General features: G+C 41.4%; 1 protein-coding gene and 1 pseudogene across 1 annotated transcript; one reads left to right on the forward strand and one right to left on the reverse strand.

Moving 5' to 3' along the window:
- Positions 1–13,879, reverse strand: part of LOC115667933 (26S proteasome non-ATPase regulatory subunit 12 homolog B-like) — a 73,215-nt pseudogene that overhangs the window by 29,694 nt on the left and 29,642 nt on the right.
- LOC130136255 (uncharacterized) lies at positions 10,085–10,564 on the forward strand. The gene has a single exon (XM_056306461.1). It carries the CDS (start codon positions 10,085–10,087, stop codon positions 10,562–10,564), a length of 480 nt encoding a protein of 159 aa, XP_056162436.1.

Genomic DNA, 13,879 nt, shown 5'->3' on the forward strand with positions numbered 1-13,879 from the left:
ATTTATCTGATTAATTATTGTTAAAATTTTGTTATGATATTATTGTGATCATTTGTGTTCCTCAAAGTATATTTCCTTCCTACATGTTCGGGTTTATTTTTTATTTTATCTAAAAATGATCTTTTACAAAATCCTTTCTTCTCGTTTATAAACCAGTCCGTCTCTTTTCAAAACCCTATCAGTACGATCTTTCATTCTCAACACCCTCCGATATTCAGTGACCCTCCTATTCTTCCTTCTCCAAAGATCGAAACTTTCTGCTCAAAAAGTACTCAAAATGCCTCTCAAGAGAAGATCCTCTCGCATTCTCAACCAAGACTCAAAATCTACTGCACCGACGGAGTATATGGAGATTTCAGATAGAGAGTCGGATCATCATGAAGATGCTTCTGAAGCGACACCACCCCAGCGATCATCACCACAAAAATCGTCTGGTAAAACTGACTTTCGTTTCCGAAGCATCAAACATGTATGGAATGCTTATCACAGGTTGAAAAGAAGCAATGCCTCTGCATCGATTTTGCAGGACTGTTTAAGAGACAATGGGTTCTTCTCTGAAGAACATCTTACGCGAGACTACTCTAAGTTTTGCGCTAACACTGAATTTGTTCCGGCCAGCTCTACACCAAAAGAGCCTTCTTCCAGAAAGGGCAAGGAGAAAGTCGGAGAAACTTCCACTCCTTCTGAAAAGAAATCTGTTCAGATAAGCCCTAAGACAAAAAGTGCCTCAAAATTTGTTGTTCCCGACGATGATGCTCGATTTTTTGATACTTTTAAGATGAAGGTGGGAATAGCATCTGATTTGCTTGGTACAGGAGGATTGTTCAGAAGCACTGAGCATAATGTGTGCTATAAGTTGTTACTTGCTAGAGGGGTCATGAACCACAGAACAGTAGATTTTAACTACTTAGAAAAGGCTGGGTTTTCAGTAAAACACATGATTGAGAAGTTAGGGATTTATGAATTTTGCCTTCAAGCTTGCATTGTTTATGCTGAATTGACTGCCTATTTTTATTCCAATCTCTCCATTCTGTCACCCAACTGGATTCAATTTACTGTTGGTGACAAGAAGTTTGATTTAAAAGTGGATGAGTTGGCCAGGATAATTGGAGCAAAACATTCCGAGTTTACTCCATTGGCAGTGAATCTTGAAGATGCTTCCAGAGTAGTTTCTGAGAATCCAAACTTTGCTGAAGGGTCTAAGCGACAACTTTCCTACTCTGACTTATCCAGACGATCTGTGATCTTGCATAAGATCATAATCAACTATATGAAGCCCAAAGCAGCCTCAAAAACTGACCTATCAAAATCAGAAATCAAGCTCATCTGGGCTATCTTAAAAGGACAATCCTTCTCTCTCCCCCATCTCATCATTTTTCATATGTACAGAGCATTGCAGAAGGACAAAGGACAATTACCATATGGTGCTCTAATCTCTCGCATCTTCATGTTTTTCAAAATATCTATTCCTGATGATATGCGCAAGAACCTTGTTCCCTGTATGCATGTTGGAGAAAAAATGCTCTCCAAAATGAAGCACTTTGAAGATGTACGGGAAAGAGTAAGAAGCAAAGAGGCTCAACCATCGGAGGTAAAATCTATGGAAAAGACAGGTGTAAAAGAAAAAGGGCAAACGAAAAGATCTAGTCCAGTCAGCAAGTAAACTGACTCTCCTACTCCAATCAAAGTGTACAGAAAGAAAAGAAAAATTCTTCTGCATGATGAAAGTGATGAAGCAGAAGCAACACACTTTGACACTGGACACACTGAAGGACCAGAACATGTTCCTGAACCAGTTCTCCAAGTTTCAGAACCAATTTATGAAGAACATGTCTCTGAAGATCAAGCACCTACTCAGGGGGAGAATCAATCAGAATCAGACACAGGGTATAATCAGTCCGAGCGAGCAAATGTCCAAGAACAGCCTTCTAACAATCATAACATCCTCTATATTCTGCTCGAGATTAAAGAAAAGCAAGCTACACTAGAACAAGATATGAAGAATCTATAAAGTATTGTTAAGGAAAACTGCAAGACTCAACAACTTCAGGCAGCAGCAGACAAAACAGAACTAAAGGAAGCCATTGCTATGTGCTCATACAACATAGATAAAGCCATCGGTCAATGCAGTTCGAAGATTGAGGAGGCTGTCTCAATATTGAAAAATTTTCAACTTATTCGCACCCCTTCTAAAAAATGACCTGTTTTTCAAAATTTCTCTCCAAACTCATCTCCTTTTAATTTGGTCTGTAATATCACTAACAATTCTTGTTAGACTGATTGTTCATTTAATATTATTGATCTATTCTGTCTATTATTTTTGCTTATGACAAAAAAGGGGGAGAAATTATATATGCAGATTATACTAACATATATGCAGATCATATGCAGGTTATATACAGAGGAAGAAAAAGACACAGATCTCAACAAAGTTTGCTCTTTCAACTTCAATCTATGCTTCATGCGCTTAATATACTTATTTATTTCAAATTGATTAAATCTGCAAGGAAGTTTTGTCACCATAAAAAAGGGGGAGATTGTTGAGGAAAACCCCTATTAATTTTGAAGTTGACAAAACTTTCCATATGTTTGTGAATCTAATTCTGAACTATCTTATTCCAGGTATATATATGTTCTGGAAGTTCAGAAGAAAATTTTTCAGACTTTACAAACCGATTCATGTCTTATTGAAGACCCACATAATCTAAGTTCTGAAATTCAGACGCAGAAATTATTCAGACACAGACGAAGAAATTTTTCAGAAGCAAACGCATAAGCTGAAATTTTACAGAAGCAGACGCAGACGCAGAAAATTCTTCAGACGCAAAATTCAGAACGAAACATAACAGCTAGTGATCTGGCATGGATTTTACAGAAGGAAAGTTTTGATTGTTTCAATCTAAGGGTATAATTAATTGACAATCAACTACTATGACAAGTATGCATTATAACGGATAAAGCTCTACTTATGGAAACCAAGATTCTGATTATATGGGGGACCAGAATCAGCGGGATTCAGAATCTGTAAATCCAACGGCTACTCAATCCTTTCTATACAAATCTGTCCAAGGTGAAGATTGGAAGATGATCTTCTGATAGCTGTCCAACGGCTAGTTTAGAAGTAGGGGAGTATTTAAGGAGATCAACGAGCAGCAAAAGGTAGCACAGATTCACGAATCAACAAGTCCAAAGTCTGAGCATACTCCAATCATTTCTCTTGTCATTCTGAGCCAAAAATTAAGATCTTGAAGGTTACTTTGTAAGAATGATTGTGTGAGATAGAAAGTCCTATCATACACGAGAGTGCTATCACTCAGATTCTGTAAATTCTTCTTGATTACATAGTGAAATCCAACCAATAGGCTGTAAGCGTGGGAGAGTAGATGTAGGCTTACTATAAGCCGAACCACTATAAACTTGTGTACAGTTTTTCTATCCCTTATCTCTTTATTTACACACTGCACATTAAGAGCACTGTCTGTATAATCTGTCTTGAATCTGAATATTATTCAGACTCATCTGTATTCTTTCATTTCCGCATAAATTGATAAAAATTGTTTAAGATCACCTATTCACCCCCCTATAGGTGATCGTTGCTAGCTACATCACATGTTTCGGATGTGGTGGATTTGGTCATCATATAAGATTTTGCCCCAACCTCAGGCAGAATAGATCGCCTGCGTTGCTGCCACCCCGAAACGAGAACCAAACTGGAGCTGCCCAGACAGCTAATCAGAATAGGCCACAGGCCCAAGGACGGGTGTACGCTATGGCCAGAAGAGAGATTGAGAACGCGCCAGGGGTTGTCACACGTACGATTTCTCTGTGCGATCATGCTGCGTACGCTTTATTTGACCCTGGGGCGTCACATTCATTTATATCTCTGAGCAATTTGTTGAGTTGACTGGTACAGAACCACAGTTGCTTGATATTGTGTTGTGTGTTACGACTCCCTTGAATAATAAGATGCTAGTTTCGTTGGAGTGCCCAAATTGTAAGATTGTGATTGGGGATAGGGAGGAAAGGATTGATTTAGCGGTTCTAGCCATGTACGATTTTGATGTGATAGTGAGAATGGATTGGCTATCTAAGCAGAGGGCCGTAATGGATTGTAGTAGCAGGGTGATCCAATTTAATCATGTTGGACATCCGGAATTCAAATTTGTGGGAAATCGAGGGGGACCCTCGATCCCATGGATTTCGTCGCTAGAAATGACTAAGTTGTTGGACGAAGGGTGTCAAGGATTTCTAGAGGACATAGCCGTGGTGTGCGATTATCCCGATGTCTTTCCTCAGGAATTGCCGGGATTGCCACCAGAAAGAGAAGTAGAGTTTGTAATCGAGGTGGCCCCTGGAACTGAGCCAATCTCGAAGGCACCTTATAGAATGTCGTTGTCGGAGTTAAAGGAGTTAAAGGTGCAAATGCAAGAATTATTGGATAAAGGATTTATCCGTCCAAGTGCGTCTCCATGGGGAGCGCCGGTTTTATTTGTGAGGAAGAAAAATGGATCGTTGAGGTTGTATATTGACTACAGGCAGTTAAATCAGGTAACGATCAAAAATAAATATCCCCTGCCGAGGATTGATGATTTGTTTGATCAATTACAAGGGGCTTCGGTGTTTTCTAAAATTGATTTGAGAACGGGATATCATCAATTGAGGATTAGGAAGGAGGATATACCGAAGACGGCATTTAGGACGAGATATGGGCATTATGAATTTACGGTGATGCCGTTCGGATTAACGAACGCTGCTGCTGCCTTTATGGACTTAATGAATCGGGTGTTTAAGGAGTTCTTAGATCAATTTGTGATTGTGTTCATAGATGACATACTGGTGTACTCGAAGAGCCTGGAAGAGCATGAGTTTCACTTGAGTAAAGTCTTGCAGACTTTAAAAGAGAACGCACTGTATGCTAAGTTTAGCAAGTGCGAGTTCTGGCTCAATCGAGTAGCATTTCTCGGACATGTGATCTCTGGAGAAGGAATCTCAGTAGATCCGGCGAAGATTGAGACGGTAATGAAATGGCCGAGACCAATGATGGTAATAGAGGTTCGGAGCTTTTTGGGTTTGGCAGGATATTACCGACGTTTCGTGGAAGGATTTTCGGCAATAGCGACACCGTTGACACATTTGTTGAAAAAGGAAACAAGGTTTGAGTGGACCGACAAATGTGAAAGGAGTTTTCAGGAGTTGAAATATAGATTGACCACGGCACCGGTGTTGACTATTCCATCAGGACCCGGAGGATATGAAATTTATAGCGATGCGTCGTTGAAAGGACTGGGGTGTGTACTCATGCAAAATGGACAAGTAGTAGCCTACGCATCAAGGCAGTTAAGACCGCATGAGCTGAACTACCCGACGCATGATTTGGAATTAGCCGCTGTAGTATTCGCCCTTAAGATTCGATGACATTATCTATGCGGAGAGAAATTTCATATATATACAGATCATCAGAGTCTTAAATATCTGTTTTCTCAAAAGGAGTTGAATATGAGACAGCGTCGGTGGATGGAATTACTTAAGGATTATGATTGTGATATTTTATATCACCCCGAAAAGGCCAACCGAGTAGCCGATGCATTGAGTCGGAAGTCAAGCATCGCACACTTGATGGTCAAGGAATGGGCTTTGTTAGAAAAAGTGCGAGACTCGGAGTTTAAATTTGAAGTAAGTCAAGTCTCGAGTTTGCTAGCCGCGTTAAGGATTGAACCGGAGATCCAAGCTAAGATTAAGACTTTGCAGTCTACGGATCAGGAAATCCAAAGGATTCTAGAGGTGGATGATACCAAAAGAAAGCCGGACTTCCGGATATCCAAAGACGGGATATTGAAGTTCCGTGGACGATTATGTGTGCCGGATGATGCGGAACTTAAGGAAGAAATTTTTTTAGAAGCGCATCGTAGTAGTTATAGTATCCACCCAGGTAGTACCAAGATGTATCAGAATTTGAGACAACACTATTGGTGGAATGGTATGAAACTAGACATAGTCAGACATGTGGCCAAGTGTCTGACATGCCAGCAAGTGAAGGCACAACATTGTAATTCCGGAGGATTATTGCGACCTTTGGAAATCCCAGAATGGAAATGGGAATATATAACTATGGATTTTGTGACGGGATTACCAAGGAGTCAAAGAGACCACGATTCCATTTGGGTGATTGTCGACAGATTGACAAAATCAACACACTTTTTGGCCATGCAAAAGGACTTTGCATTGGATCGATATGTTGAGTTGTATGTGCAACAGATAATTTGATTACATGGAGTACCAGTGACGATTACCTCAGATCGGGATCCTAGGTTTATCGCCAATTTTTGGAAAAGTCTACATACGGCATTAGAATCAAAGCTGCAGTTTAGTACAGCTTAACATCCACAAACGGATAGCCAGTCTGAAAGGACAATTCAGACTTTGGAGGATATGCTTAGGGCATGTGTATTGGACTTTCAGGGTAAGTGGGAAGAGCAATTGCCCTTAGCCGAATTTGCATATAATAATAGTTTTCAGCAAAGTATCGGAATGGCGCCATTTGAAGCATTGTATGGCAGGGCTTGTAGGACGCCCGTGTGCTGGGACGAAGTGGGAGAAAGGAGTATAACCGGGCCAGAGTTAGTCCAACAGTCGGTTGAGGCGGTTAAGATTATACGCGAAAGGTTGAAAACAGCGCAAAGCCGTCAAAAGAGTTATGCAGACAGAAGGCGAAGACCTTTGGAGTTTCAAGTAGGGGATCACATATTTCTTAAGGTATCACCCATGAGAGGACTATCCAAATTCGGTAAGAAAAGGAAGTTGAGTCCCAGGTACGTGGGACCTTTTGAGATTTTAGAAAGAATTGGAGATTTAGCTTATCGCCTTGCACTTCCGCCAAATTTGTCGCAAGTGCATAATGTGTTCCACGTATCGATGTTGAGGAAATATGAACCGGACCCAACTCACGTGTTGAATTATGAGGAGATAGAAGTGGACGACAGGGTGTCGTATGTTGAGAGACCAATAAGGATCGAAGATCGAAAAGAACAGGTTTTAAGGAACAAGACGATCTCGATGGTCAAAGTGGTTTGGAAACATAACGGGACGGAAGGCGCGACGTGGGAAAGTGAAGAACAAATGCAACATCAATACCCCCACTTGTTTGAGTAATTAGTTTGACTTGTAAATTTCGAGGACGAAATTTTTATAAGAGGGGAAGAGTTGTGACATTCTGAAATTCGACCCACTTGGGATTTATGAAATGAACAGTTTATGGACGTGCTTGTAGTTAGATCTCGCCCAGAATTGATCACTTCGGGAATACTAACCGTTAGGGAAAGGCTAATTAGGGATTTAAATTCACGCGACCAAAGAACTCGATCGTGAATCGACTTTCGACCATGAGAATTGTCGAGGTGACATTTGGAGCCAGTGTAGGCCGATCCAAGGATAGTCAGGGATCAATTCGCCGATGTCACATTAGTGGATCGCGGGTGATTCCGCTTGACCACAAAATGAATTGACGAATGATCCTGAATCTATACCAAACGATCGTGCCGGTTGGAACTAGCGATCGAACCTCGCGAATAAGTGACAACCGAGGTCGTCACGACCCGAGTGAACTTGAACGTGGTTTGATTTAGTATCGGCCACGAGTCAAAAATGCGAATTTCTCCAAAAGCCGCTCGTTAGTTTGAGATTTGCTCAAGTTGCGTTATTTGGAACTTAGTCATTAAATTAGAGACCGAGTTGGGCATTGGAAATTTGGAAAGTCACTACAAATCGTTAGGACGATATTGTCATTTGCTCGGGTAGCCTCGGATTTGTTCGAATCCTTTAGAAAAATCGAATTTCGGCGAGAAATGGAAAATGACCATTTTACCCCTGGAAGTTTGTTAAGGCCAATGCAATTGGAGAAGGGCATTTTGGTTATTTTGCCCTAACTTTACAAAATGACAATTTTGCCTTTGGATTTTTATGAAATCTCCAAATTGCCCTTGGATATTTTTGGAACAGATTCGATCCGGACCGTTGATCTCAAGATAAGATCGAATCTTGGCCGTCGATTGAATTTGTGAGAGAGGGGCATGATGGTCTTTTTGGCATTTCAATTATTGACTTTGGACTATTTAAGTCCAAAATCTCTCTCTCTCCTCACTCTCTCACCTCTCTCGGCTCCCACTCTCTTTCTACCCCTCACCGCCGACCGCCCCTCTCCCTCGGCCTCGCTGTTGCCATCCGGCTGTCCGCCCGCCGTGCCACCGCCGTCCTGCCACCGAGCCGCACCACCACCCTCACGCTGTCTCTCCCTCTCTCTCTCTCCCCTCGTGGCCGTGAACAGCGGCCAAGGAAGTCGCGCTGCCGCTCGCCGTCCGCCCACACCGCCTCACCGCTCGCCGCCGCTCACCGCTGATCGCTGCCCCCTTTCCACTCTAGCCGAGCTAGTCTAGAGTTCGTGTAAGTCGCTCCCTAAACTCTATTTAGGACTTCAGGTATCGATGGACGAAATTAGAACCGAATCGGGATAATTAGTGTCGGTTTAGGGGTTATATGGGTAGACCGACTTGGGGAACTTTAATTGGTTGAATTGTGAGTGAATTTGTTATGTTTTGGGACTGATTTGTTGTGGAGTTGAGTGCTGGAATTTGGGGCGTGAAATGAGGAGCATATGGTCCGATTTAGAGACAAATGGTGTCGGTTTGGTGTGTGGTATGGTGGCTGAATTGTGATGTTCGTTATGACTTGAAATGAGTTTGGAAATGCCGAATTTGTGCTCATGATATTGGCTGTGATTGTGAGCCCGTGAGTGGCCTTGTATGTTTGATCATGAGCTGATTGATTTGAATGTGGGCTATTATGTGCACGCTTGGGCTGAATTGAATTTGATTGACAATTGGCTGTGTTGGGTGATTATTAAACATGAGAAATGTGTGTGATTTGGTGCGTGCACGGGCCAAGTGTGATTGGCCAGTTTATTGGCATGTGGGAGTCGAGTAAATGAACGAGTGAGAAATCGTGTGCGGTGTGGTATGTGTGGTTGTGAGAATCCCTGAGGCGATACCATTATGCGGGGAATTAATCCGTCCTGAGGCGGTACGACTACGCGGGACGATGCCCGGTATTATCGAAAGACTGTCAACCTGAGGCGGTACCATTATGCGGGTTGTACAGTAGGTGGTAGGTGTTGAGCCTGAGGCGGTACCTTACGCGGGTTGTACAGTAGGTGGTAGGTGTTGAGCCTGAGCCGATACCATTACGCGGGCAAGATACATGGCCTGAGGCGGTACCATTACGTGGGCCAAGAAGTATTGTGAATATGGCCAACCTGAGGCAGTACCATTACGCGGGTTGTGCACTAGGAGACGGATGTTGAGCCTGAGGCGGTACCATTACGAGGGCAAGATACATAGCCTGAGGCGGTACCGTTACGCGGGACCGGGAGTGTTGTGTATATGAGATGGTCGCAGTGAACCTGAGGCGGTACCATTATGCGGGTCACTGACGAGTTGAGTGGAAAGTACGAGATGGTCGCAGTGAACCTGAGGCGGTTCCATTACGCGGGTCACTGGCGAGTCAAGTGAAATTCGTGTGTGAAATGCTTTGGGAATGTACATGTGGTTGGCAATTATGTAATTGTGGCTAACGTGCAGGTTGCACGTATGAAAAGCCCAGGTAAGTACAATTGTGTGAATGGTGTGTTTACTGGATGATGTTATGTTTGATTTGTCTGGAGGTACGTGATAGCCTAGGTGGGATTTAGGGGGTGTACTTATTGAGATGTGATCTTATGGTTGTTTCAACCAACAATTTCAGAACCCCGGCCTGAGCCATGAATCTTCCGCCACTGCCGCTGCAGCGTTTTGGGATTCCTATGTACACCGACCATGACGTTGTAGAATACCCTATAGACAACAACATGACCTGGGTCTAGCATACCTCTGTAGTTTGGGTAGACATAGGACTACCCCTCTGGCAAGCTCACACTTATACAGCTTGGATGTTCAGAGACGGGATAGACGAGTTTGGTCCCGTTTGAGGCTTCGACGTACCCTTTGATGGCGTTGGGGATTGGGATCCGTCAGCTATACCCCCGCCCGATAGCGAGATGACTAGCTTGGAGACTAGTCTGGCGCAGTCAAGGCATCAGCATGCACGTGTAGCACCTGAACCTACCGTGGCCGAACCTGACCCTGAGCTGGAGGAGTCTCAAGCAGGGTACGACCCCATGGATGTGGACCTGGAGGTAATTTCGGAGGAGGATCCAGAAGAAGAAGAAGACCCTGAAGCAGAACCTGAAGAAGCCCCAGAGGTAAAGCCTGAAGCAGAGCCTGAAGAGGAACCGGAGGACGTACCCGAGTATGAGCCATGGTATGATCCCGAATTCGTGCTCGAGGACAAGTCGGACGAGGACCCAGTTGAAGAGGAGCGAGTCGAGGCTCCAGCGGAGTCGGGTGACATAAACAATCCAAACGAGATCGAGGCTGAACCGGAGTCCTCAGAGGAGCCGACAGTTCAGGGGAGTTCAGATGCGGTTGATGAGGAATCCGACTCTGAGTGGACGCCAAGCAGAGGGCGTAGAGGCTAGTGTGGGGGTTGGGAGTAGACTTTTTGGAGTGTACCATTTTTTGAGATAGGGTACCCAGGCTATCGATCTTTTTTGGACGTCGGTGGTTTATAGTTTGGGGGTTCGGTGTGCTTGTAAATATTGTGGTTTGTAAATTGTGAATATTATATAAGTTTAAATAGAGAATGGATGTGTTTTACTCCCTTGTCACCCCTAGTCAATTATTGTCCGGGAATTTATGGCTTTCGCTGACTGGTATAAATCTCTGATAAGTTTCATTGGGTCGGCGATACCCTGGGACGTCGCACGAATTCGACCGAGCTTGGGATGTCGCGCGCTCGATAGGCTTCGGGGCATGACACCCAAACCTTATTAAAACTTAAATCAAGGTCACCCTCTCATCCAAGTCACTTTTAACTCTCTCCTTAAATTTATAATTTGCAACATTTTACATATATTTTATTCTTTCAGTGTCACATTTAGAAATTCTCAACCAACAGATTCTCCACAATCAAATAATTCAGTGATACTTTTTTTCCTTTTTATCTCATTTTCTGTCGAACTCTTTATTTCAAGTGGACCTTATTTTTCTTAGCATTTTAGTGAAGATTATCACTTATTCAATTAGAGGTGTTTGTCAATAGTGGTTGGATATTATGAACGGACCATATTACAAGAACTTGCCTTTGACCAATTTTATTGTCACGTAACATTCCATCACAACCAATTGCTTTTCTTTTTTATTTTGTTCCAGAGTAAAATCTATTTTGTCAACATGTTTAATATACTTCCTCAAATGACAAATGGAAAAAAATCATAAATAATAATATGCTGGACATTGTAGTTCACGAGGATGACAACTTACTCAATACATGTTTTGTTAGAAATAAACGGACAAATGCATATAATAAGATTAATTCAGATAATGAAAAAGTGAACAAAAAGGCACAATTAGATACGGAGACTTGTTTTTTTTTTTGTAAACAGTCGCTTGGGCTTGGTCACTAGAGCTTTAAGCTAGAAGAAATGAACAAGCATTATTCCCCACGATTCTGACTCAAAGTATGCTCCTATCCAAATCCCTCCCATTTTACCGTTAGCAATAACTTGTTCTTTCTTCGAGATAATCCCCTGAAAAGGGGAGGTCTATGCCCTTTCGGGATAAAGTGACAGAAGTTTTGAGAATGCAAAATATATTTTGGAAAGAATAGAAAATGTAATATTTTCACATTGTAATATGTATTTCTTTTTTCCTAATGGTGCTTTTAATAATTGGGCGTGCTTGATGGATGAATGCCTCCCTGAAAAAAATAATTGAAATCCAGGATGCAATCAGGGAAAAAAAATTTTTGTCAATAATATTTTTCTATTAACACCATATATCTTAAATGGGGGATCTTGGCAGTGTATTGTTGTCCTAGTTTTCTCCGGGTAGTCGGCCTAATTCGATCGTGCTCTTAGGTCATGAAAAAACACCATTATGTCTTGAGAAAAGCTTTATTTTAAATATCTGTATCAAAATATTGCCATTCAAATTTTCAATGTCGAGCTTAATAACGTATTAAAATTTGTGGGATAACAGCTCAATAAATTAAAACTCGGCTGAATGGGTGCAACTTTTTCTTGGGAACTAATTATATGTGATGGGTTAATTTTTTATTTTTCTTTTGGTCGAAATTTGTGTGCAATATGGATGTAGAAGTGATAGGGATGAGGACGTGATGACCATGCAGTCTTAAAGTATGGTGTGGCATGGAGAAGTCTACTTTGGGAAATAGCTTCAAGAGAGATCTATTTTGGGAATTATTTTTGTAAGGAAATCCATCTTGAATAAAAAAAGTCGTCACAATCTTTCTCGTATTATGTCTAATTAGGATACCAAAAAATAAGAAAAGATCCTCTCATCGGATATGGTTAACAAATGCTCTTCGAGTACTCAGTTCTGAAGATCCAACTATGTGGATCTCATGTTGACTCTACATTTTTCAACGGTTGAGATCAACAACACCTTTTTTGCCAATAAATTAACAAGACTACCAAAAGTCATGCCCCTGATTGCTGTTGATTTTAGGGCCTCTCAAAACTACGAGGAAGATGGGGCCGCTCATGTGCTGTTGTGCGCATGGATTATGCCATATCCCCTGTCATCCATCCGATACAAAGTGCTTTAATGTCAGTTATCCATTCGATTTGTGTTGTCAATTGCTCAATCAAAACTTTGTCAATGTCAACTGTCAAATTTAATTAGCATAATAAAATTACTGTGTTCAAAGCCACTGGATCAAAACAAAGGGCAAAAGATGTAGGAATATATCGTGCGTCTATTGTAACGCAGAGTATTACGACGTGTCATAATAATTAAGTACGAGAACATGATAAGATAGGATAATATTGTTTTACGACTTTATGATGTATTTTCGTTATCAAGTGTTGAAATGGTGTAAATCAAAGATGTGCCCCTACATATTTGGGGAATATGAATAGAATCAACACTAAAGCAAGTTCCGCAGGAAATGGACGCGTGATTTCCGTGGATTGATGACTAAAAATGAGCTTTAATTCTGCCTTCTTCTCGGTCGAAATTAATAATAATAAAAAAAATGATAAAGTGTGAGCATTTTACACTTCTTGTGGACCTTCCATGGATTGTGCTCATGGGTGTGTTGGAAATTGCAATACGAAAGAAAACCCAAGTATATCTGCACATCTCTCAAATAAAAAAATGTTCATTTTGATTCGAGCAATGTAATAATATTTGAAAAATATCTGGTTTGTCAAACAATATAGAAGGTGACACAAAATTTAAATATATTTGGGGCCTCATTCTAATTACGTCCACAAATATTGTGGGGTCAATCCCTTTAGAGTTTGCGTAGTTGGTTGAGAAGTAAGAGATTGTCATACTAGAAACTGCTTTGAGTCGGAGCCTTCAAAGTAGTCAAACGGTCGGCTTTTCGTGCCCGAATGTTGTATATAAGCAGTCAGCTTATAGTTTTTTTTCAACTCTCTCTCTACCCAATTGATTCTCCACAGCTCCAAAAAAGGTTCTGCCCGATCAAATTTCCATTTTTCTGATGATGTGAGATTGGATACCTTGGAACCCAAATTCATCGTTTAATTGAAGCATTTCCGTGTTAACCGAAGTCCTTAACATTTCTGAAGGTTGAAGCTTTTCTTTAAGCCACAGGTATTATTCTTTTCAATAATCGGTAGCTACAACTACAAGAAGCTTCAAAGAGGTTTCATCCTCAATTTTTTTTCATTGTCTTTTATAGTGCCAGACGAGATAATTATTAAATTCTAATATTATTAAATGTTAATGATGGGTATATGAAT

Source organism: Syzygium oleosum, unplaced genomic scaffold, assembly GCF_021117445.2.
Source record: "Syzygium oleosum isolate NSW1041296 unplaced genomic scaffold, Sole_v2.1 Sole_v2.44, whole genome shotgun sequence".
Taxonomy (NCBI): domain Eukaryota; kingdom Viridiplantae; phylum Streptophyta; class Magnoliopsida; order Myrtales; family Myrtaceae; genus Syzygium; species Syzygium oleosum.